The 24282-nt window shown below is 49.4% G+C and overlaps 1 protein-coding gene across 1 annotated transcript; it reads left to right on the top strand.

The window, feature by feature from the left end:
- The first annotated feature begins 5624 nt into the window (after nucleotides 1–5624).
- Nucleotides 5625–24282, top strand: MYO1A (myosin IA). The gene is made up of 27 exons (XM_068560492.1): nucleotides 5625–5738; nucleotides 5845–5960; nucleotides 6222–6316; nucleotides 6507–6611; nucleotides 6803–6849; nucleotides 6993–7056; nucleotides 7258–7356; nucleotides 9385–9488; nucleotides 9604–9751; nucleotides 10227–10345; nucleotides 10426–10512; nucleotides 11866–11931; nucleotides 12084–12188; nucleotides 14179–14241; nucleotides 14447–14647; nucleotides 14821–15047; nucleotides 15412–15612; nucleotides 15876–15969; nucleotides 16426–16575; nucleotides 16685–16753; nucleotides 17198–17272; nucleotides 21916–22050; nucleotides 22678–22784; nucleotides 23175–23307; nucleotides 23422–23574; nucleotides 23753–23880; nucleotides 24156–24282. The coding sequence occupies exons 1-27, from the start codon at nucleotides 5625–5627 to the stop codon at nucleotides 24280–24282; spliced, it is 3132 nt and encodes a 1043-aa protein (XP_068416593.1).

Raw genomic sequence — 24282 nt, 5'->3', positions numbered from 1 at the left:
AATAAAAACTTCAATTTTGGACTTCCCTGGTGGCACAGTGGTTAAGAATCCGCCCGCCAGTGCAGGGGACACGGGTTCGATCCCTGGTCCGGGAAGATCCCGCATGCTGCGGAGCAACAGCCCGTGCGCCACAACTACTGAGCCCATGCGCCACAACTGTTGAGCCCACGCGCCGCAACTACTGAAGCCCGTGCGCTCTAGGGCCCACGTGCCGCAACTACTGAGCCCGTGTGTTGCAACTACTGAAGCCTGTGCGCCTAGAGCCCATGCTCCGCAACAAGAGGAGCTGCCGCAGTGAGAAGCCCGCGCACCACAACCAAGAGTGGCCCCTGCTCACTGCAACTAGAGAAAGCCAGTGTGCAGAAATGAAGACCCAATGCAGCAAAAATAAACCAAACAAACAAAAAACTTCAATTATGACTAGGCCCAGCTTCTGCAGTAGGAAGGAGTCTGGTACCTTCCATTTTCTTTTATGTTTTGGCTATTTTCTTTGCTCTGGGAATCCGTTATAGCATTTGCATTAATTCTGTACCTGTCTCTTCTCAGTTATTTTGACTACATGGAAATCCATTGTCCATTTTTCAAAGACAGTTGGTGAAATAGGAAGAAAACAGGGTGTGGATCATATGTAAATTTATGTAGATTAATGCATACTGATGACATCTTTTCTCCTCTTCCTTCTACAACCAAACTAGGTAAATAAGAGACATTGGATGATCATCAGTGGTTGAATTAATAAAAACTTAAAGCATAATCGCCAGGTTTGCAAGATCATAGGGTTTTAGTGAGGATAAAAAAAAGATAAGGTGTGTAAAGCAGTTCTTCTCAAACTTTAACATGCATAGGAATCATCTGGGGAGCTTGTTAAACTGCAGATTTCTGATTCAGTAAGTCTGGGTTGGGGCCCAAGATTCTGCATTTCTAATAAGCTCCCAGGTGATTCAGATGCTGCTGGTCTGTGGACCTCACTTTGGATAGCATTTAGCTTGTTGCCTGGCACAGAGTAGTACAGCTGACTCTTAAATCGGGGGTGGGGAGGGTTAGGGTCTCCAACTCTCTGTCCGGTAGAAAATCCACCTGTAATTTTACAATTGAAGGGCCTCTGTATCTGTGCTTGCACATCTGCACATTCAGGCACCCATGGATCATGTAGTAGCAGTACGTACTTATTGCAAAAAATCTTGAGTTTAAGTGGACCAGGGAGTTCAAACCTGTGTTGTTGAAGGGTCAACTGTACTTGATCAATGTTGTTACTAATTGACACCAGATAGTTTGTGAGAGTCAAAAAGATCCTCTACCACCAAATATCTTCTCCACCATGTCTGAAAACTCCTGTGTTTTTATTGTGTAACATCTTTTAAGAAAGTGAATGTCCCTGGGAGGACTAGTGAGTGTGAATTAGACCAATTAGATTGCCGCCCTCACAGCTCTCAGAAATCAGCATTGAAGGGTTTAGGATTGCTGCTGCTGCTTCTAGTTCTCCTTTGCCAGCTTTACTGAAGTATAATTTATAAAATTGTACAATACAATAAAGTTCACCAGTTTTAAATTTTGCTGTGTTTTGGCAAATGGAGACAGTTGTGTAACCACCACCACAGTTATGTTATAGAGCATTTCCATCACCTCAAAAAGTTCCCTCATGGGACTTCCCTGGTGGCGCAGTGGCTTAGAATCCACCTGCCAATGCAGGGGACACGGGTTCAATCCCTGGTCCTGGAGGATCCCACATGCCGCGGAGCAACTAAGTCCGTGCACAACTACTGAGCCTGCGCTCTAGGGCCCGCGTGCTGCAACTACTGAAGCCCACTCACCTAGAGCCCGTGCTCTGCAACAAGAGAAGCCACCACAATGAGAAGCCCACGCACCGCAACGAAGAGTAGCCCCTGCTCTCCACAACTAGAGAAACTCCACGCGCAGCAACGAAGACCCAATGCAAAAAAAAGAAAAAAAAAAATGTTCCCTCATTTCCCCTTACACGGACTAGAAATTCTAATGGGGGGATAAGGAAGGGAATTTCAGAGTCAGAGTGGAGGAAGACCAACAAGCTCCAGTTGCTTCAGTTTTGCCTGGGAAGCAGGAGATCACAACCCTGCATCTCCTGTGCCTCCTCTCCACCCCAAGAGTGCTTTGACAGATCTTCAAATCCCAGCTGAGTTGGATGTGTATTTTGTACCTTGTTAATTTAGAATGACCCACTCATCCCCGTTTGCCCAGAACTTTCCTGGTTTTAGCACTCAAATACCCGTGTCCAGAAAACTCATCTCAGGTCCCAGACAAACCATGATGGTTGGTCACCCTAGCTGTGATGTTCATGCCATTGTTTCTAAGTCTGAGGTTGCCATCTCATTTTAGAGTCACTTCTGTCATGTGAGCACATAGTAGGCACTCGATAAATGAGTCTGTGGATGGACACAAATGAACCTCAGTTGTAGACAGCTGCAGATTCCTGGCCTGGAGAACAGGAGACCTGTGTTCTGGTCCTGGCTCTGCCTGGTTTGCAGTGGTGTGATCCTGGGAAAATGGTTTCTCACTCTAAGTATGTTTCCTCCACTGCAAAATAGGGGATCTTTAGTCATTTCTGCCTCTGCTGTGATACTGCTCTCCCTGTACATGGGATTATGTTCTGATGTCACTTCCACTCAGCTTTCTCTCTCTCTCGCCTCTTGCTTTTTACCCCCTTCAAATACATATATATTTAGTAGATCAATAATTTACGTAAGGGCAGGTTGGTAATGGAATTGCTGATGGGCCAGGCTTATGCAGAGTGCTTCTGTGAGAGCAGTAGAGTTTGGACCTTGAACCAAGCAGCTGTGGCTGGGAGTTGGAGAATCAAGTCTCTATCTTCAGCTAAGTGTTTGTAGTTACCTAATTTGCTCTTTGTGCATGCCTGGGAGGGAGGATGGTGGGCATAGGGAGCCTGCTGTTTAGGAATTTTCCTGGGTGGATGAGGGGGTACCCTGGGAAATAGGATTTTAAAGCTTCTTGTCCACTGGAGGCAGTTATTTCCAGCTGAGATAGTGCCCAGGAAAGAGCATCCCAGGGTCTTATTCGGTATTCTAGCACAGAAGAAGGAATAAAATGAGAAATACCAGGACTTGGGCTGGAACCTGTGGCCAACTTGGGGTCAGGAAGCTGCATTTTTCTGTTCCTGGTTCTGCCATGTGCTGTCTGTGGAACTAGGGGCACATTGTGTAACCTCTCTGAGCCTCGGTGTTTGTCTCTAATTTTCCTTTTTAATGGAGTGAGTCTTCACTGCCTACCTCACAGGGTGGTGTGATTCAATGAGGTGACACACAGGTGGGAGTTCGCTGAATGAATGAAATGTCAGGTGTTATTAATAACTTTAATCTTTGGACCTGTACGATGGGGTCTGATTCATGGGGGGAGGGAAGTGGAGAGAAATTTGGGAATTTTGTCTGCTTAGTTCTTCCAGTAATATCATCAATACCCCCTGGCTCCCAACAAGATAGGAAGGGTAGGTTTGAGGGAGGTACTACTTTGGTCAGAAGACACCCCAGCCTAACTTCCTGTTTGACAATATTCCTGACTTTTGGAAAAAGCTTTTCCTTGGCTATAAAGTCTGCTCCTTCTGCCCTCATTTCCAAATTTGGGGGGCAATGGAGCAAGAACTCTGCTTGAACCCCTCAGCTAAGGCCAGCCAGATACCCCTTCCTACCTAGAGGGGCTTTCTCATGCGACTGAGTGTCTCCGTTTGGGGCTGCAGGCCTGTGAAGGGTTAAGCGAGCCACACCCTCAGCAGGAACAGCCTCGGACTTTGTGCTGAGCAGCCATCTCAGGGCTCGCCTGGCTTGACTGGCACAGGGAGCCCTGGCTGGAGGAGGCTGCACAGAGGAAGGTCAGAATCGTGGACACTGGGAAGAGGAGGGTCGAATATTTCCTGTCTTCCCTGACACCATGGACAGCTCCCATTAACGAGGGCACCTCTCCAGCCTTGGGGCCTGGGACTCCTATGCCCCCTTCCTGTCAAACTGGGATTTCATCCACCATTCTCCAAGAGACACCGAAGTTACATCCTAGTTCCAGTGTTGGTGAGTCCTGGCTTAACCTGCCTCTACTCCTCTTTTCACATCTTTGGGTGCCCCATGTGGGGGCTGCTTTTTTTCCCTCTTCCCCACCTCCAACCAATCTTATTCCCATTCCTTTCAAATCTAAAGCCAAAGAAGAAGCCAAACCAATCTTATTCCCATTCCTTTCAAATCTAAAGCCCAGCCCCGCTTCTACTTCTCTCCCTTCCCTGCCAAGTTATTTAAAATCTTAACTTTTTTTTTTAATCTAGAAAATGTGGGATGATAATAGTATCTACTTCATGGGGATATTGTAAGCATCAAGTGAATTAGTGTATGTAAAGTGTTTAGAGCCTGCCTAGCCCCTAGTACATACTACCTGATTGCTAAAGGTTGCTATAATCAGTATTCTCATTGCTCCCTCCTTTGTGACTTTACAGGAAGTGACAGGTGCTCCCTTTTCCCGAAGCTTGGGTAAGGCAGAGTGAAGGGAGAAGGCAGCCTGTGCCCCTTTCTTGCCCCACCTTCCCTTCCTGCTTCCCTCCCTTCCCCCACTCAGTTTCAGCAATGCAGGACAGGAGGATGTGGCTCTTTTATTCCTGTTAGGGAGTGGCATTGACCATTGTAATAGTCTTGTCCTGCACCAGGTCGCCCTGCCTACTCAGTCCCCCAGGAAAGGCTGAGGAGGGCTGGGCTTCCACTCTGGGGAGCACCTGCCATGCGCCTACTGCATGGAGGCCGAGCCGCACGGTGCTCCCTGCCCCTCTGACGCTGCTTTTCCTTGCCCATTCCCACCAGCTACTAAAAAGCTAGGTGTGTCCCTCTGGGGCAAAGTCCATGCCAGAAGCTTATGGTCATGGGTGTAGAAGCTGGACATGGAAAAATAGGGACAGACGTGTAGGCACATCCAGAGGTCCTGACAGCTACTTGCTTGTTGGGGAAACAAACCTCATTTTCATTTTCTTTGGGGTATTCCAGCCTTTTACGGAGGAACTCCTGTCTCTGTCCTTGAGCTCATCACCTCTTCCAGTCCCCATTTAAAAAATGAATCTCACTGTAGCAATGAGAGGGGAGGAAAGACATTGGCACAATTTTTCAAAGGGGTATGGGTGTGCTGGGTGACCGAAACGGGGGCCGTGAGAGGCGGGGAGTTGAGAAGGAGAACGGGTGACAAAGAGTCAGGGAGTCTGGACCCTGGCCGCAGCCTCAGTGCAGGAGGGAGGGAGCTCTCGGTGCTGTGGCATGAAGTTTGCTTACCCTTTCCTCCCCAGCCCTCTCCCCTGCAAGTACAAGGATGCTCCCCCAGCTGCTGCCTACTGGGTGCCTTCTTTACCCTGGTGGTCCTGTCCCACCCCCACCAACCCTAATTCAGGAAGCAGAGGATTCCCTCGCCTCCCACCAGGAGTTTCTGCAGCCTCCACTGTTAGCTTGGGCTGGTCCAGAGGCCTCTCCCAGGTTGGGGGCTCTCTCTAGGACCAGGACTAGGGGAGGGGAAAGCTCTCTTAGGTCCTTCTGCCTTCCTCCCCTCAAACAGTTACTGGCCTCTAAAGCTGAGCAGACATCAACAGACTGATCCCAGGATCAGTTGCTCCTCTGGACATGACTCTCCTGGAAGGGTGCATTGGGGTGGAGGACCTTGTGCTCCTGGAACCCCTGGAGCAGGAGTCTCTGATCAAGAACCTCCAACTGCGCTATGAAAAGGGGGAGATTTATGTGAGTGCTTACGGGTGCCCCTGCCTGTGGCCGTGTGGCCAGAGAGTTCACGTGCCTCCCCCTAAACCCCACCCTCTCTCATTCCCTTCATCTTCCCTGGCACCAGACCTACATTGGGAACGTGTTGGTCTCAGTGAATCCCTACCAACAGCTGCCCATCTATGGCCCAGAGTTCATTGCCAAATACTGTGACTATACCTTCTACGAGCTGAAGCCCCATATGTGAGTAGAGGGACCGAGGAAAGGTGACAGGGCCCCAGCTCGCTATGACGACACATCCTAATTTCCTCTATCCTTCCTCCCGAAGGAGGTTCTCCAGCTGCCTTCCTCCCTTGGCCCTCTGGAGGCCCCTTCCTAGGCCTGTCACTTGCCTTGGTCTGGTCCAAGTGGGGAGGGCGAATGAGTCTGGGGGTTGGGGGTCGAGTGAAAGATGTTGTCCTGGACTGGTCCCACACTAGTCACCACCCACTTCCTCCCCGCAAGCTATGCACTGGCAAATGTGGCGTACCAGTCACTGAGGGACCAGGACCAAGACCAGTGTATCCTCATCACGGGCGAGAGTGGAGCTGGCAAGACAGGTGAGGCGCCGGGGGGGAAGCCATGGAGTCACTGCTGGAAATACCCCTTGTCTCTTTCCAAGCCAGGCCCAGTTCTGCCCCCACCCCCTGAAATTCCTCCCCGGCTTTTTCTGACTGAGTGGTGTGAGGTGCTGGGATGAGGGAGGTTAAGGGCATAGGTGGGGGATCCACGTGAGGGTTTCTCTTGCAGAGGCTAGTAAGCTAGTGATGACTTACGTGGCGGCTGTCTGTGGGGAAGGGGAACGGGTGAACTCTGTGAAGGAGCAACTGCTTCAGTCAAATCCAGTGCTGGAGGGTGAGAAGTCCAGTCTGCCCTCTCCACCCCCACCCCACCCTACCATCCCCAGTGTTCCCCAAATCGCTGTTCTCGCTCAGCCTGAGAAACCTGAGATCGGCCTCATGGCTGGAGGGCCTTCCCCCTTCCCCTGCTCTGGAGTCCCTCTTCTCCCCTCAGCCATCGTATTCCCCCTCCCCTCATCTCCACAGCTTTTGGCAATGCCAAGACCATTCGCAACAACAACTCCTCTCGATTTGTGAGTGAACATCTCCCCGGACTGGGACGAGAGGGTGTGGGGCCTTGAGAGGGAGGAACAAGGCACAGCTCCCTCCTGGACAGGGTGGCGAGAAGAGGAGGAAGCCAAGTCTCTCTCTCTCTCTCTCTCTCTGGTCTCTGAAGGGAAAATACATGGATGTTGAGTTTGACTTCAAGGGATCCCCCCTTGGTGGTGTCATCACAAACTGTATGTGTCTCCCCATCCCGCTTACCACCTGTCCCACCTGCCCCACGGTGTTCCTTTTGGCTAATCTGCTGCTGTAGGAAGGAGGAATGTTAGACTACCAGGCTTCCCAACCACTAGGAACACTAGGGATGAGGGCAGAATTAGAGGGAAGCTGCAGTACCTCCCAGGTCCTCAGAACATTATTTTCAAATTCCCTGCCAGATCTGCTTGAGAAATCCCGCGTGGTGAAGCACCTTGAAGGAGAAAGGAACTTCCACATCTTCTATCAGCTACTGGCTGGAGCAGATCCACAGCTGCTGAGTATGTGCCTGCCCCCGACATGTGGCAGAACATCCCTAGCCTCCATTCAATGCCCAGAACCCCTGGGCCCCTCTGGATCCCTGTAGCCCTCTTCCCTTGAATCTCAGGGCAGTCCCCACCCTGAATCTCATCCACCCATTGTTGGGAACAAATCCCTTGACCTTTGTGTTCTCTTCCTTTTCTGGGGTTTTATTGCTAGGAATAAGCCTTCTTACCTCTTCACTGCTCTTATTTCTCTGTCTTGTCTGGATTCCTCTTTCCCCAAGCTGGCTTCAGAAATGGAACACTTATTTCCATCTACCATCTCTCCTATCTTCAATTTAAGGGACTTTATCCATAGCTCAGCAGGAAAGCAGGCAGGATGTTACAAGTGTTCAAGAACTTTCAATGAGCTCTAGTTGAAGTTGTCCTGGGTCTACATCTGCCTTGCCCAGGACCTTGTCCTTGATTTTCTCTTCTTAGATAGTTCTGTGGAGGTTCCATTCAATCATTCATCAAACATCTCTTGAACACCTACTATGCTTGAACATTGTGCTAGCTTCTAGGGATACAGAGATGAGTAAGAGACCTTGTCCTCAAAGAACTTATAGTCTTCTAGGAATGGCAGATGCATGAACAGCTACATCGCAATACAGAGTGATCAGTGCCAGTAGGCTCTGTAGCTGGCTAGAGGGGCAGAAGGCATGGAGCACCTTACCTTGTCTTGGGGAAGAGACCATCTCAGCCTGGATGCTGGATGGGCCTGAGGTGGCTCTGGATGGGCATTACTGCAGGGTCTGATGGGACTTAAAGCCCTGCCAGAGTTTCCCCTCTCAATCCCCCCTCTAACTGTGGGCACTGTGGGTGTCTAGCCCCCAAGAACCTGTCCCTTTGGTTTCTGGTTATTCTATGCTGGACTTGTGCCTATCTCCTTTCCCCCTCCTGGAGATCTCTATGGTTCAAGAGCCCCCACAGGTCTTATCCTCCCTCCTGGCTTAATTGTCTTGATTGTATTCCGTTTGTCTGAATCATAGGTACTAGAGTTGTGCTCTGGCTGATTTTCACTCACTGATTTAAGTTGAGTCTGGGTGGGGCCTCCCTCCCTGGTGTCATCATCCCAGGGCCTTTCTGACTCATTCTCCTTCCAGACACCCCTCTTTAGCAGGCTCTTGTTTCAAAATTTGTGTCTCAGGGGAAACTGCCATTAAACTCTAGTTTGAGGGTCACTCCCTGATTCTCAGATCATTTGGATAACAGATAACTGATACCCTTCAAGCTCCATGATTAACCCATTCCTTCCCATCTCAGGTGAACGGCTTTGACCATTCCCTTGATTCATTTATTAAAAAGAAAAAAGTTCCTGCATGCCAGCCAGGCACACAGCATATGAAGATGAAAAACACAGTCCCAACTCACAAGTTGTTCATTGGTAGGAGGGACAGAAAAAACCCCAAAGCCCAGCCCATGTGGTGTGGTCTGGGGTAGAGATGCACAATGGGGGAACACAAGAGGGCCATTTGGCTCAGCTACACGCAGAGAAAACCTTCCAGAAGGGAGTCAGGATTGGGGAACATAGTATCTGTCACTTGGTTGGTGCTTTGTGAACAAATAGTGGGTGCGCCAACCTGGGCCTAGGGCGAGGCCTTGAGGCTGGGGGTGGGTGGGAGATGTGTGCTCACCCTTCTTTCCTCACCTTCATCCTCCCAGAACCATTGAGAACTGAGCAGGACAGAGAGGTTTCTTGTTTGTTTTTATTGTTTGGAACCCTGAGGGTGGGGAAAAGAGTAGAATGAGGCTTTTCCTTCATAAAAGTTGGGGAAAACTTCAACAATTATGAACACCCAAACCCTAAATACCACTTAAAAATGTAGTCTATCATCACAGGAATTAGTGATCCCAAAACAAAAGAGGCAGGGGAAGAACCTAAAACAAAAATGACTCCTTGAATAAATGAATGAACCAACCTAGGACAAGGACCGTGAGGGTCAAGGCTGGAGGACTCCAGAAAGCATGTGTACTGACCCTTTTCCCTCATGCTGGCCCTCCCAGAGGCCCTGAAGCTTGAACGGGACACAAATGGCTATGCCTACCTGAACCCGGGGGCATCCAGGGTGGATGGCATGGACGACACTGCCAACTTCAAGGCCCTCCAGGTGAGTACCTGGGATGGGCCATTAGGCCATGCCCTGAGCCCAGGCTCTGGCTTTGAGAAGGGAAGCGTTGGACTGGCACCGCAGTTCAGCTTCGGACTTCTCCTTTCTCTCCAAGAGTGCGATGACTGTGATTGGGTTCTCCAAGGAGGAGATTCGGCAGGTGCTAGAGGTGGTGGCCCTGGTGTTGAAGCTGGGGAATGTGGAACTGGCAGACGAGTTCCAGGCCAATGGGGTACCAGCAAGTGGCATCCGTGATGGGAAAGGTCTGCACCCAACCAGCTCCCTGAATCTCCTGCTACAATTTCTGTTCTTCCACCATCTCCAGCACAATAGACCTCCCTCTGATTCAGTCCCCCTCTGCCCGCTCAGGAGTTCTTCCCCAAACATGCTCATTCAGAACTCCCTGTGAGGCATATTGGAATGAGGTTTTGATGTTTGGTAGACCTAGGTTCTGGGACCTCTCTGAGTCTCAGTGGATTCTTTGCAGAAATGGGGACAATTACACTCATTTCAGGAGATTCTCATATTAAAGGAGATAATGCATGCAAAGTGTCAAGATCTCCCTTTCCTCCTCCTCCCCAGAGATCCCTCCAGAGCTATGTTCTGGATTGGCTGTAAGGACTTTCCCAGTAAGACCCAGGAACAGCAGGCTCTCAGCAGTTTCACTTTTCAGCCCTCCCTCCCTCCCCTGGGAGCAAGCCCTCTCTCAGGCCATGTTGTATTTCCTCATCACTCCAGGTATTCAAGAGATTGGGGAAATGGTGGGTTTGAATTCAGCAGAACTAGAGAGAGCTTTGTGCTCAAGGACCATGGAAACGGCCAAAGAAAAAGTGGTCACTGCACTGAATGTCGTTCAGGTGAGGGGCCCTGTGGGAGGAGGCTGAGTTTTGAGTCTGTTCTGTGGCTGCCACACTAACCAGTTGGCACTGCCCTGCAGGCTCAGTACGCTCGGGATGCTCTGGCTAAGAACGTCTACAGCCGCCTTTTCAACTGGCTAGTGAATCGAATCAATGAGAGTATCAAGGTGAGAGACTGCCCTCCTCCCTCAGCACTCTCCTCTGCCCGCCCCATGCCTTGGGTTCTGAGATGAACAGAGTAAGGAGGATAGGGTGTATTTATTTATTTATGATAACGTAGTGTTTTGGAAACATCTCTTTTTTTGAGTTCATCTATTTGGGTTCCCTACTTACCAACTGTGTGGTCTTTCAGTTTCACAAAGATTCTGAACCTCAGTTTCCTGATTTGGGAAATGAGACACACTAATGCCTACTTGTTTCACAGGATTTAGTGAGGATCAGATGAAATTGTGTACGTGGTTACCATATAACCCAGCAATTCTACTCCTAAGTATATATCCAAAAGAACTGAAAGCAGATGTCCACATAAAAACCTGTGCATAAATGTTCACAGAGGCATTATTCATAATAGCCAAGAAGTGGAAACAACCCCAGTGTACATCAACTAATGAATGGATAAACAAAATGTGGTATATCCATACAGTGGGATATTATTTGGCCATTAAAAAGCATGAAGTGCTGATACATGCTCAATGTGGATGAACCTTGGAAACATGTTGAGTGAACGAAGCCAGACACAAAAGGTCACATTTTGTATGATTCCATTTATATGAAACGTCCAGAGTAAGCAATCCATCGGGATGGGAAGTAGATCAGTGGTTGCCAGGGGAATAGGGAGTGACTGCCAATGGGTTACACGTATAAGATTTCACCTGGGGATGACGAAAATGCTCTGGAATTTAGTGGTGATGGTTGTATACCTTTTGAATATACTAAAAAAAAAAAAAAATCCCACTGAATTGTATACTTTTAAAGGGTAAATTTTATGGTGTGCAAGTCAGGTCAAAATAGAGCTATTATTTAAAAATTCGTATCTGAAAGTGCCATCAATTTAGAATCTGTTACCAGAAGGCAGCAGGGTAATATAGGATTTGAATCCAGATTTGGGTAAATGCTTAGCTCTTTTGAAGTTCGATTTTTTTTCATCTGTAGAATGGGAATAATCACACCTTATAGGGATAGATGGATTAATGAAATAAGATCATAGGATTTTTTGTAAAATGCTCTACAAATATAAGGGATGGTTATTTTCCCTAGAAGATTTTAACGTCTTTCTACCTTGTACCATGAGAGCATTTTCCTGGCATCTATTACATCTTCCTTTTCCTCCTTTCCTCCCTCTTTGCTTGTCCTTCAGCATATAGAGGAAGAGGGAGAGTAAAATTACACCAATTCCTTTCCAGCTTGGTCAAGCTCACCCAAGTTCTGTTTGCTCCCTGCTTTACTCACATCCATCCCAGAGGGGCCTGGCCTGCTGTGTAGCGGGCCGGTCCTCAGACTTATCTTTTCCTCCTCTTCAGGTGGGCACTGGGGAGAAAAGGAAGGTCATGGGGGTCCTGGATATCTATGGCTTTGAAATATTAGAGGTGAGAGAGCTTCAGCAACCTCAGCACCCTGCTTCCTGAGGGTTAGCAGCGGCAGGCTCAAGGGGGGTGTGAGAGAGGGGAGGTAGGGCTGAGACAGAGGAAGGGTCTTGGGCTGAGCTGGTCTCACTCTCTAACCTGTGTACCCACCACAGGATAATAGCTTTGAGCAATTTGTGATCAACTACTGCAATGAGAAGCTACAGCAGGTGTTCATAGAGATAACGCTGAAAGAGGAGCAAGAGGAATATAAGAGAGAGGTAAACGAGGACTTCCTGCTTCCCCTCTCTCAGATGACTTCTAGGCGTATGCCAGATCTTTCTCCTTCATCACAGCTTCCTCTCAATTGTCCCCAGACGAGAACACTAAGGACAAAAAGTCTCCCTTGCACAGCTGAATATTCCAGCATTACCAAGAAGCCCTAATTCTCTGCTTTCCACCCCCAGTTCCCCATCCTGCCCTCCAGGCCAGGAGAGGAAGGGGGCAGATTGATGGAAGGGTGTCTGGGTGGGTAGGGGTGGGGGAGAGACCTGACAAGAGTGAAGTGACAGCTGTGCTTGGCCCAGGGCAGGCTGTGAGCCGAATTTAGAAGGGGCATTTCTCCTGGGCTTGGCACCCTACCACATCCCTTTCGGTGCCCTTCTCTGACGTCTCAGAATCTTTTGTCTCCTCTGGGCTGGACTGATGTTGCCGCCCCTCTTGTAGCACCCAGACTTCCTCACCAGAAATGCCCCGTGGCTCAAAGTTTCCACACTCCTTCCCCTGGCCAGCGAAAACCGCCCCCGTTTTCTATGGCCAAGTGTTAGAAAAGCTCTCTGATTGAGCTAATTCACTCCAAAGTGTGAATGGCTGAATCTCACTCATCAAAACCCTCCCAGGGATGTTCCTTGTGAGCTCTCAGGAACCTGCTGTGGCAGAATTTCAGGCAATGTGGTCACAACTAAAAGTTTTTTTGGTTTTGTATGTTTTTACTTTAAAAATTTAAATTATCAAATAGATATACATTCCCATGCTTCAAGATTCAAAAAGCTTAAAAAGGTATATAAAGAAAGGTCTCCCTCCCACCCCATCCCAGCCTCCTAGTTCTCCCCCCTGCATCTAGAGGCAACTGAAGTCGGCCTCCTTCCAGAGGTCTTTTATGTGTAATCAAAAAAATCTGTAAATATATTTTCCCTCAAAATTTATTCAAGTGGCAATGAATACACTCTGTTCTGCATCTTGCTTTCACCAGTTAACAAGATACCTTTCTGTATCAGTACGTAAAGATGCTTTTCTACAGCTGCATAGGATTGTTCATTTAACCAGTTGGGGGAGGTATTTTGGGGATGAAGTGGACGGGCAACTTTACTTAATTCCACTCTGCATTCCCTAAAGACCTGTGAGGGAGGAGGAAGAGAAAGGCTCGTGTTCCCCAACCACACCTGGGAATGGCCTGAGCCTGGGAGGTCTGGCACTTGGCTGGTCCGGAGCTCTTCTGTCTATAGGCCTGATAGCCAGCAAATCTCTAAATTAGAGATGCATGTTCTTATGGGTCTTCTGCTTCTATACTGTTCTTGCTTTTTAAAAAACAAATTATACAGCCCCAAAGTATCATGTAGATCAGTGGTTCTGAAAGTGTGGTCCTGGACCAGCAGCAGCAGTATCCCCTGGGAACATGTTGGAAAGACAAATTCCCAGGCCCTATCCCAGACCTGCTGAATCAGAACCTGGGGGTGGGGCCCAGCAATCTGTATTTTAACAAGCCCTCCAGGTGATTGTGAGGCACACTTGAGTTTGGGACTCACTGATGAAGGTCTTTGAAGATGTATCAAATTAGCTTTGTTGTTTGATGATAAACTCACCTATGTGCTTTGGTTCCATAGCTTGTTGCCAGAACAGTATGGCCATTTGCTCTTCTACATACTCAAGGACCCTTCCCACTCCCACAGTGGGGTAATCCCTATCCCAGTCTTCATCCAACATATTCCACTTCCTTCTCCAACCTGCAGCACCTGCATGGCTTTCTGCACTGTCTCACCCTCTCTCACAACTGCTCTGGGTCCTCCCACATGTCTGCCCACCCACCCCACAAATTCTCCATCAACCTTGGAGGGATGAGGATGTGATAGAAACCACACCAAGGACCCCTCTGAACTATAGGGCTTTCTGATGGTCCTTTGTCGGGTGGGTGAAAGGGGGCCTGGTTCTGGTGAGACCATTGGAGACTTGTCTTGGACCTGCTCCATGTAATTTGTCATCTCCCCTTGCCAGGGCATACCGTGGGTGAAGGTGGACTACTTTGATAATGGCATTATCTGTAACCTCATTGAGCATGTAAGTTATCCTTCTCTCATCTCTGGGACCTCCCCCTCCAGACTGCCTGAATACCTTTCCCCTGTCTCTCTCTCCCCTCCTCCCCACCCCACTTGATAAGGATGGTAAAGAGGGCAAAGGATGAGGGGGCAGAGGGGCGGCAGTGAGGATGTGGATGTCTTGAAGGACCAGGTCTAGGTTGGGCTGATCTTGTTCCCCTGGCCAGAATCAACGAGGCATCCTGGCCATGCTGGACGAGGAGTGCCTGCGGCCTGGAATGGTCAGTGACTCCACCTTCCTAGCAAAGCTGAACCAGGTCTTCTCCAAGCATGATCACTATGAGAGCAAAGTCACCCAGAACGCCCAGCACCAGTATGACCACAGCATGGGCCTCAGCTGCTTCCGCATCTGCCACTATGCGGGCAAGGTGATGTCGCGGGGCTGGAGGGTGAAGACTAGGGCCTGGGCACAGGCTGAAGGCAATGGGGGAGGCACTGGGGGGAGGTGAGAACCAGGAACACTTCGCAGTGAGACTGGGAGGGCCACGCGCACGACAGACAATGTGGTGGGCTCTCCAGATCAAGTGCTGTTCCTGTACAGGTGACCTACAACGTGAACAGCTTCATCGACAAGAATAACGACCTACTCTTCCGGGACTTGTCCCAGGCCATGTGGAAGGCCCAGCACCCCCTCCTTCGGTCCTTGTTTCCTGAGGGTGATCCAAAGCAGGCATCTCTCAAACGCCCCCCAACTGCTGGGGTCCAGTTCAAGGGTTCTGTGGCCATCCTCATGAAGAACCTGTATTCGAAGAGACCTAACTACATCAGGTGACATGCTGGGCACATAGGGGAACATGGTGCATTTGTGATGACACTTGCAGGGTCCATGCGTGGTAGAACATGTCTGTGCGGGGGCGGGGGGGTGGCTGTCTCTGGAATAGGATACCAGATCCCTTTTCCTCATGAAAAACAGAGCCAGCCGAGGAGCTGAGAGTCCTGTAAGGGGGAGAGCGTCATGGTCAAGTAGGGACCATGCTATAGTGAGTGAAACTGGGAAGGCCAGTGTGTCTGCTTCCTCTGAAAATTTTCAGCTAACGGGAATGTGTACAGAACAGAGGTGTAGAGACCAGGATGGGTGACACTGGCAAGGGTGAAGCCCCTGTAGCCCGGGCCTTGCCTCACCTCCCACCAGGTGTATAAAGCCCAATGAGCATCAGCAGCGAGGTGAGTTCTCCTCGGAGCTGGTGGCCATCCAAGCTCGGTACCTGGGGCTGCTGGAGAATGTGCGGGTGCGACGAGCAGGCTATGCCTACCGCCAGGCCTACGGGTCCTTCCTGGAAAGGTACCGATTGCTGAGCCGGAGCACTTGGCTTCGCTGGGACGGTGGAGACCGGTAAGACTCAGTGGGAGACTGGGGAGAAGGGAAGGGCAGTGCAGGGAACCTCTGTGGGGGAAGAGACCAGGTGGTGCCATGTGTATCGCTGAAGCTCGGTGAAGGGATTCTCGGGGAAATGAATTGAATGATCACTTTTCAGAGGCTCTGAAGTCTGTTCAAACCCTGAACTCTTCTCCTGGGGTGAAAGGGGGTAGAGGAAAGGTGGGAGAGGACCCTCCCCTGGGATGCCCTTTGGCAGCTTTCCCCACCTGCTCCTGTAGGGAGGGGGTCGAGAAGGTCCTGGGGGAGCTGAGTGTGTCCTCAGAGGAGGTGGCCTTTGGGAAGACAAAGATCTTCATCAGAAGCCCCAAGACTGTGAGTTGGAGGGTGCACTTGTGTTTGGTGGGGCTGGAAGGTGGAAGAGTTGGAGAGCCCACCTGAGTGAGAGGCTGGGCGACGGGAGCTTCTAGAACCTGGAATGGATAGTGGATGAGGAAGTCTCCTCTCTGCAGGGACTTTATCCCTGGGAACTGAGTTCTTGGGTCCCTGCCCTGCCTGCCCTGAGCCCTGGAATTAGGTGTGCTTGCATTGCTGGTCTGAGCGCCTCTGCCTGAAGCAGGACTCCTTGAGAGTCAGGGTGTCTGAGTTTCCAAGTCCTAGCACAATGCCTGCTGAAGAGTCAGAGCTCAGTAGCTGCTTATTAAATGAATGAATGCATAAATGAATAAGAGGACTAAAGAACGATTGAATAAAACACTGGCTGGGAAGCCTTTGGTGCCGTGGGGTTCCCCTAGGTGAGCCTCTCTGTGCCCCCCTTCCACCTCTCCACAGCTTTTCTACCTGGAAGATCAGAGGCGCCTACGAATCTACCAGCTGGCCACACTCATACAGAAGACGTACCGAGGCTGGCGCTGCCGCGTCCACTACCAACTGATGCGCAAAAGTCAGATCCTCATTTCCTCTTGGTTTCGGGGCAACATGGTACCTGTTATCCCCAAAGTCCTATCCCCCTTACTCTAATAGGAGAGTGGGAAGTGGAGAGGTGGTTCAGGAGGTGGAGTTTTTCTAACAGGCCCACTGTTTTCTACAGCAAAAGAAACGCTATGGGAAGATGAAGGCATCAGCATTGTTGATCCAGGCTTTTGTGAGAGGTTGGAAGGTAATGGGGAAGGGAGAGGGGTTTCCTCCCCTCACATGGCTCCTCCTGGTCATGCCAGCTGCTGCTGGTGGGGAAGAGTAGCAGAGAGAAGGTCCTGCCCGCACCCAGGACACATCTCTGTGTGATGGTATGTCTGTGTCTTGGTGTGTTTCTGGGTCTGCTCTGTGTGTGTCTGGGAGTGTGGATGCATCTTGGGGAGACCTGAATATATGCTTGGGTGTGTTTCTGACTTAGCAGCAGAGCTCTGCCTTCTGCTTTGAGTGTCCTCCTGATTGCCAGCTTGTCTGACTTTACTCTCTCCCTCCAGCTATAGTCTCAGCTCTTTATCTTACTCGGTTCTTTGTGTGGTTAAAAAATAGTAGAACCTCTTCTAGGCCTGTCTTCTATCTTCCAGGTATAACTCTCTATCTTTACTTTGGCCCTTTTCTTGTATGTCCCTGCCAGGCCCGCAAGAATTATCGAAAGTACTTCCGGTCAGAGGCTGCCCTCACCTTGTCAGATTTCATCTACAAGAGCATAGTAAGTGGTGGGGATTGAGGGTGGAAACGGGGCATTGAGGAGGGAGGGACAGGTTGGGAAGAGGAAGTATGTGGGGTTTGAGAGGAGGTGACTCAAAGCTTTTCCCCAAGAGCCTCCTCTATCTAATGTACTTAAACCCTGGGAGCAGAGGGGATGGGGCAGCAGCCTGCACGGGGAGGGCCCCAGCGCCGAGGGGCCTAGGGGCAGAATCAGAGCACATTTTGGCATGAATAGACTCTGCAGGCAACCTTGTGGCAGGAAGGGGTCCCAGCACACCCACCAACTAGTCCGTGGTGAGTAGGCTGGAGAAGAGACTGGGGCTGGGTGGTTAACAGCAGTTGAAGAGGCTGAGCCTCACTGAAGAGCAGAGAGAGGACACACATAGGGTTAAGTAACCCAACCTCCCGAGATTCATTTTAGGGTTGGGGGTGAAGATGGCGGAATCATATCTTCCTTCTATCTCTTCTGACACTGTAGCAGGCCAGGCTGAAACTGAATCTCAGGAAGGACCTTAATTCTGGAGGACTCGGGTCAGAGTGGGCAGGAAGAAGCCAAGAGCAGGCCTGGACGTTCAAACTATGGACAGTTTCCAGTGAGAGGAAAACGGGGACAGAGAGGGGTGATTTCCAGAGACATATATCCGATAGCAGTAGTGCTTCTGAGAAGTGTTGGAGGGAAACCAGATGGGGGAGAGCAGCACTCCAGTGAAACCTTGGGAAAGACCAGAGAGAAGAGCAGGAGATCTTGGACTGAGGGCTGGAGTGAATTAGAACTGACCTCGGCTGATTTGATTTTTTTTTTTTATAAATTTATTTATTTATTTATGTTTGGCTGTGTTGGGTCTTCATTTCTGTGCGAGGGCTTTCTCCAGTTGCGGCGAGTGGGGGCCACTCTTCATCGCGGTGCGCAAGCCTCTCACTGTCGTGGCCTCTCCTGTTGCGGAGCACAGGCTCCAGACGCGCAGGCTCAGTAGTTGTGGCTCACGGGCCTAGTTGCTCCGCGGCATGTGGGATCTTCCCAGACCGGGGCTCGAACCCGTGTCCCCTGCACTGGCAAGCAGATTCTCAACCACTGTGCCACCAGGGAAGCCCGTGATTTGATTTTTGACGGTTGTTAGGACTGTTACTGACTTTGCTCGTAAAGACACGAGATGCATTGGAGCTCCTCTCTATTCCCTTGGCTAAGCTGAGGAATGGGGGCTCTGGGCCTCTTCCCCACCTCCCTGAGTCTTCACTGTGTCCTCCTCCCCCTCCCCGGGGAAGCTCCGTTGTCCTAGGCCTCTTCCATTGCCTGGGCTCTCCTCATGCAGGCTCCAGGGTGTCTGCCTTACCAGAGTACGTGCTCTCTTGCTGCACACCTGAGACCTGTAATCTGATTTTGCTCTTATCTCCTGAATGACCTCTAGTCTGCCTTCTCTTTCACCTGTATATCATCAGGCATCTGCTGAATGTCACCACAGGAGCTGTTGCCTTTAAACCAGTATTTCAATAAATCAAACCCACTGTGGAAGTCTGCGTGTAGGGGACCACAGGGCATTGATTGCCCTAGTGTTTCTGACTAGTCCATATTTTGCCATTGCCTTGCCTATATATAACTCACTTACTATGTGCTAAGCCCTTTACATGCATTAACTCTAATGCTTTCAGCAACCCTCTGAGGTAGGCCCTTATATTTCCCTCATTTTATTTTATAATTAATTAATTAATTGAACTTTTTTTTTTTTTTTTTTTTGGCCGCTTTGGGTCTTCGTCGCTGCGCATGGGCTTTTCTCTAGTTGTGGCGAGCAGGGGCTACTCTTCGTTGCAGTGCGCGGGCTTCTCATTGCGAGGGCTTCTCTTGTTGCGGAGCATGGGCTCTAGGCACGCGGGCTTCAGTAGTTGTGGCACGTGGGCTCAGTAGTTGTGGCTCGCGGGCTGTAGAGTGCAGGCTCAGTAGTTGTGGTGCACGGGCTTAGTTGCTCCGCGGCATGTGGGATCTTCCCGGACCAGGGATCGAACCCGTGTCACCTGTATTGGCAGGCAGATTCTTAACCACTGCACCACCAGGGAAGAACCAAACTTTTTTTTTTTTAAAAGCACAAAACCCTATATACTAAAATCGTACACATCAAGTATTGGTCTAATCTTATATCAATCTATTTACAATTAAACAGCACCATGGTTTTCTTACCTAGGTTAGTTAAACATGCCCAGAAAATTGTTATTCAAAGTATATGTTTTTTAAAAATAAAATAAACTCTTTCCCCCATTTTATTGGTAAAAACCAAGGCCCAGAGAGGTTGAATAACTTGTAGGCGTTCCATAGCTGGTATGTGGTAGAGCTGGGATACAAGCTATTTGACTCTAGTTTTAACCACCACCTACGACTGTTCCCCTCTCCTTCCTGCCTCACCACTCCCAACACACTCACAGAGGCCTGGGCAACCCAGGCATCCATGGCTCTGGGTAGACCTGCAGGCAGGAGGGCTGCATAGGGAAAAGCAGAACTTTCTAGATATAAAAAAAACAAACAAAAAAGAAAAACCTCAGAATCTCCACATCAATTGGAACATGGGGGATTATGGGACATGCTAAGGAATGTTTATTGAATTAAATCAAACCAGGCCAAGGACTGGGGACTCCAGGGTGGTTAGACCAAGCCCACTAGATCTTTGTAGTGGAAGATACAAAGAGCTTGGATAGTTCCTGGAGAGTTACAGCAATATACTGTGTGTTCTGCCTTTTTCTATTTTAGTTTTTTAACCTAATATCTCAGCAAAAAGTTTTCACAAAAATTCCAAAAATTTGGAAGTGTTCAAGGTCAAGTCATTTTCTATACCTTCAGTAATTCTACCCCATAAATAAACAGGGTGCTAGGTGCTCCCTGAGATATAAAGACTTAAAGAGTCCTTGTTCTAGATTGGGGGAGACTAAACAGTCAGATGCCACGGGTGAAACTTGATTGGATCCTGGATCAGAAGAAATAAAAACAAAGTCAAAGAGTACATTTTTAAAGTTTATAAAGGACATTAGAAGAGATTTGCATATACATTACTGTTGGGTGAGTGTGTCCAATTAATGTTAATTTTCTTAGGTATGGTGATAGAATTATGATTGTGTAGGAAAATATCCTGGTTCTTGGGCAATGCGTGCTTAAGCTTTAGAGGAAAATGTCATGATAACTGTAACCTACTTTAGGATGCTATAGTAGCCAAGATTTGTACATATGCGTGTATTTATATACTTACATGCATTTGTATTTATGTGTGCGTGTGTTAGAAAGAGCACAAAGATAGGGTAAGATGTTAACATTATCAGCTGGTGAATTTAGGTGAGACGTATATGTTATTCAGATGTTCATTGCAATGTTGTTTCAACTTTCACTCAAATTTTAAAAATTTCAAAATAAGAAAATAAGTTGTATTACATTTTCAAAAGTAAAAAGTAAAACCTTAAGTCAGATTATGTCACTCTTCCCCTAAGACCCTCTAAAGATGTTCCATTTCACTCCACATAAAGCCAAATGTCCTTACCACAGCCTACAAGGCCCTTCATGATCTCTCCTTGGCTAACCTACTCTCTGATCTTTTCTTCTCTTGCTCAATTTAGGCCAGTCACACTGGCTTTCCTTCTTGTCTGGAATATGCTACCACTCATTCCTGTCTCAGTTCTGCTTTTTTTGCATCATAGCGTATATAATTATTGGAAGCTACAGTCTATGTTTATTTGCTTGTGGGCTGTCTCCTTCTCCACCCACAGTAGAATGTAAACTCGGTGAGAAGAGACTTTGTTTACTCTGTTCACTGCTGTGTCCCCATACCTAGAACAGTGCCAGGCACAGAACAGATGCTCAATGATGTTGAATTGTGAAAAAACTCAGGACCTAGCATCCTGACTCCCAAAGACTCACCCTGTAGAAGAGGGAGATTTCCATGCAAATAACAGTAGTACAAAAACAAATGTATAGACAAAGTGCTATGGGGCTTCAAAGAAAGGAGAGACACCACTGGCCCAGGGAATCTGGAAGGGCTTTGAGCTGCATCTCAAAGGATAGGTAGAATCTGGGTTGGCAGAGTTGAACTGAGAGCAGCATGAGCTAAGGCACAGAGTGATAATGAATGGGCTGGGCAGAGGGCAAGTCAGGGAGTCCAGTCTGGTTGGTGTGCCAGGATAAGATAATGCAGGGGATCCTGTGACATGAGGTTGGGCTCTAAGTAGAGGACTTTGAATGCCAGGTTGAGGTGTTGGGCTTGACTGAGCAGAGAGGAGGAAAGATTTGGTACCTGTCCAATAGCCCCAACACAGACAGTGGGGCAGCCATCCGTAGGCAATTATGAGCCTCAAGAATAGGAAGCTACAGAAGCAAAATATTAAGGCCAGTTTTCATATTGCTTCTCCCACCTCACTACCCTGGGTAGAAGGTATCTGCTTGGAACTACTCCTTCTCTCCCCTCCATCTCCCGTTCACGCTCTTACTGCCCAACCTCAAGTCTACATTCACACTGAAAGAGACCAGAAGGGGACTCCCTTCCATCTCCTCAGCTCCACTTGTTGCTTTTCCCTGTGGGTGGCCTTTTCCCTTAAAGTGGTGGGATCTGGGTGCCAGTTTGCCTGTCAGGAGGTCTTCTCATCATCCCACTCCCAACTCCCCTGCTCCCAACCCAGGCACGGAAATTCCTACTGGGGCTGAAGAACGATTTGCCGTCTACCAATGTCTTGGACAGAAGGTGGCCAGCTGCCCCTTACAAGTACTTCAACACAGCTAACCACGAGCTTCAGAAGCTCTTCTACCAATGGAAGGTGAGCGGGGCCTGGGCAGCCTCTCCTGGTGCTCAGGCAACTCCTCTCTCATTTGTCTTTTTTTTTTTTTTCTCCTCCTCCTGATTTTCCTCTTCTGCCTCCCTCTTCCACTTAAATTTTTTTTTTTATTGTGGTAATACATAAAATTTACCATTTTAACCATTTTTAAGTAAACAGTTCAGTGGCATTAAGCACATTCGCATTGTTGTGCAACCATCACCGCCATCTGTCTCCATACTATTGTTCATCATCCCAAACTGAAACTCTGTACACATCAAGCAATAACTCCCCATTCCTCTGTCCCCCAGCCCCCAGAAAGTATGATCTACTTTCTGTCTCTATGAATTTAACTATTCTAGGTACCTCATGTAAGTGAACTCATGCCACATGTGTCCTTTTGTCTGGCTTATTTCATTTAGCACAGAGTTCTTCTACTCAGGAAATACTTTTGAGCACCTGTCTGGGACTAGGCCTTGTGCTGTGCGCTGGGCACACAGCCCTCCTGGGGCTTGTATTTGACTGTTTCCATCCCCCTCCCCCAGCATCCCTCAGTCCCCCTTCCCCTCCCCAATGCTCCTCCAGCCCCTGCCCTCTCTGAAGTGTCCTCCTTCCCCTCCCCTGTCACAGTGCAAGAAATTCCGGGATCAGCTGTCCCCGAAGCAGGTAGAGGTCCTAAGGGAGAAGCTCTGTGCCAGCGAACTGTTCAAGGGCAAGAAGGCTTCATACCCCCAGAGGTGAGTGCCTCCCAGACCCTGTGCAGTTTCATCAATAGCAAAGAGAAGTTTCCCCAGGTGGAACAGAGCTGTGGTTCTCAAACTTCAGTGTGCCTCAGGATCACCTGGCAGGCTGGGTAACAGCCAGGTTGCTGCATGCCCTCCTCAGAGTTTCTGAGTTAGGAGGTCTGGGGTGGGGCCAAAGAATTTGCCTTTCTAACAAGGTCCTAGGGGATGCTGATGTCGGTCCTGGACCATGCTCTGAGAACCGCTGAGACACAGGGTACGGCGGAGGATGGGGGATGGAGCACATGAGGACCAAGATGGGAACTCAGTGGGGGGAGGTACGAGGACCTTGGAGGTCGGAGGTAAGGACCTTATCTCCACTGCGTACCTCCTGTGTGTCCTCAGTGTCCCTATTCCATTCCACGGTGACTACGTTGGGCTGCAAGGAAACCCCAAGCTACAGAAGCTGAAGGGCGGGGAGGAAGGGCCTGTTCTGGTGGCTGAGACTGTGATGAAGGTCAACCGTGGCAATGGCAAGGTGAAGGCCAATATCCTGAACTCCTTCCCCAGCCTGATCCAGAGCCTCGGCTGGTAGCTGGAAGGGTGGGGATGCATCGCAACCCTTCCTCACCCTTTCCTGTTCTGTCCCTAGACTTCCTCTCGAATTCTCCTTCTGACCAAGGGGCATGTGATTATCTCAGACACCAAGAATTCCCGGGCCAAGACTGTCGTCGCACTAAACAGTGTGGCCGGGGTGTCAGTCACCAGCTTCAAGGATGGGCTTTTTAGCTTGCATCTGAATGAGGTATCAGAGCTGGGTGGGGGCAGGGCTCCAGACTGGAGAAGGTGGTGGGCATCACAGGGCTGGGGCGAGCTGGAGGCCATGGAGAGCAGACCTCTCACTCTGGGCCTTTGATATCTCCCAGGCTGCTCCTGAGGAGAAAAAAACGAATCCCTTCCCTGCTGTTTCTCTCCTTCCTAAGATATCATCAGTGGGCTCCAAGGGGGACTTCCTGCTGGTCAGCAAGCATGTGATTGAACTGCTGACCAAAATGTACCGGGCTGTGCTGGATGCCACGCAGAGGCAGCTTCCAGTCACCGTGACTGAGGAGTAAGGCCATGAGCTGGGGGTGAGGGATGGCTTGGGGCAGATGACCAAGCTGGCGGTCATTGTGACCAGGAAAATTTGTCCTGTCAGAAAGTGAAGCGTACTATGTCAGGTCAGGGCCACCCGAGTTCTCTGCGGCCTTGAGTCTTCTGACATAGGGGGCTGGTGGGGGGATGTACTTGCCTCAAGAAGGGGAGGGGAAGCCACCATGAAAATACAGGAGTAGGGGTGAGGGGATGAGGGCACTAGCTTTGTCTTTCTGTCTGTTCCCCCTCCAGGTTCTCATTGAGGTTCAAGGAGAGCAGCTTGGCTGTCAAGGTCATCCAGGGCCCTGGGGGTGGTGGGAATGGCAAGCTGAGCTGCAAGAAGAAGGGGAGTCGTTGCCTGGAGGTGACTGTACAGTGA

Source organism: Eschrichtius robustus, chromosome 13, assembly GCF_028021215.1.
Source record: "Eschrichtius robustus isolate mEscRob2 chromosome 13, mEscRob2.pri, whole genome shotgun sequence".
Classification (NCBI taxonomy): Eukaryota; Metazoa; Chordata; class Mammalia; order Artiodactyla; family Eschrichtiidae; genus Eschrichtius; species Eschrichtius robustus.
The sequence above is the reverse complement of the archived record's forward strand: the minus strand, read 5'-3'. Positions and strand labels throughout refer to the sequence as shown.

Excerpts from the sequence above, each read along its gene's own strand:
- MYO1A (XM_068560492.1), top strand. The coding sequence starts at position 5,625 with ATGACTCTCCTGGAAGGGTGCATTGGGGTGGAGGACCTTGTGCTCCTG. Across the intron at positions 10,513-11,865 it reads GAATCAATGAGAGTATCAAG|GTGGGCACTGGGGAGAAAAG; the intron begins GTGAGAGACTGC and ends CCTCCTCTTCAG. Across the intron at positions 22,785-23,174 it reads AAGGCTTCATACCCCCAGAG|TGTCCCTATTCCATTCCACG; the intron begins GTGAGTGCCTCC and ends GTGTGTCCTCAG.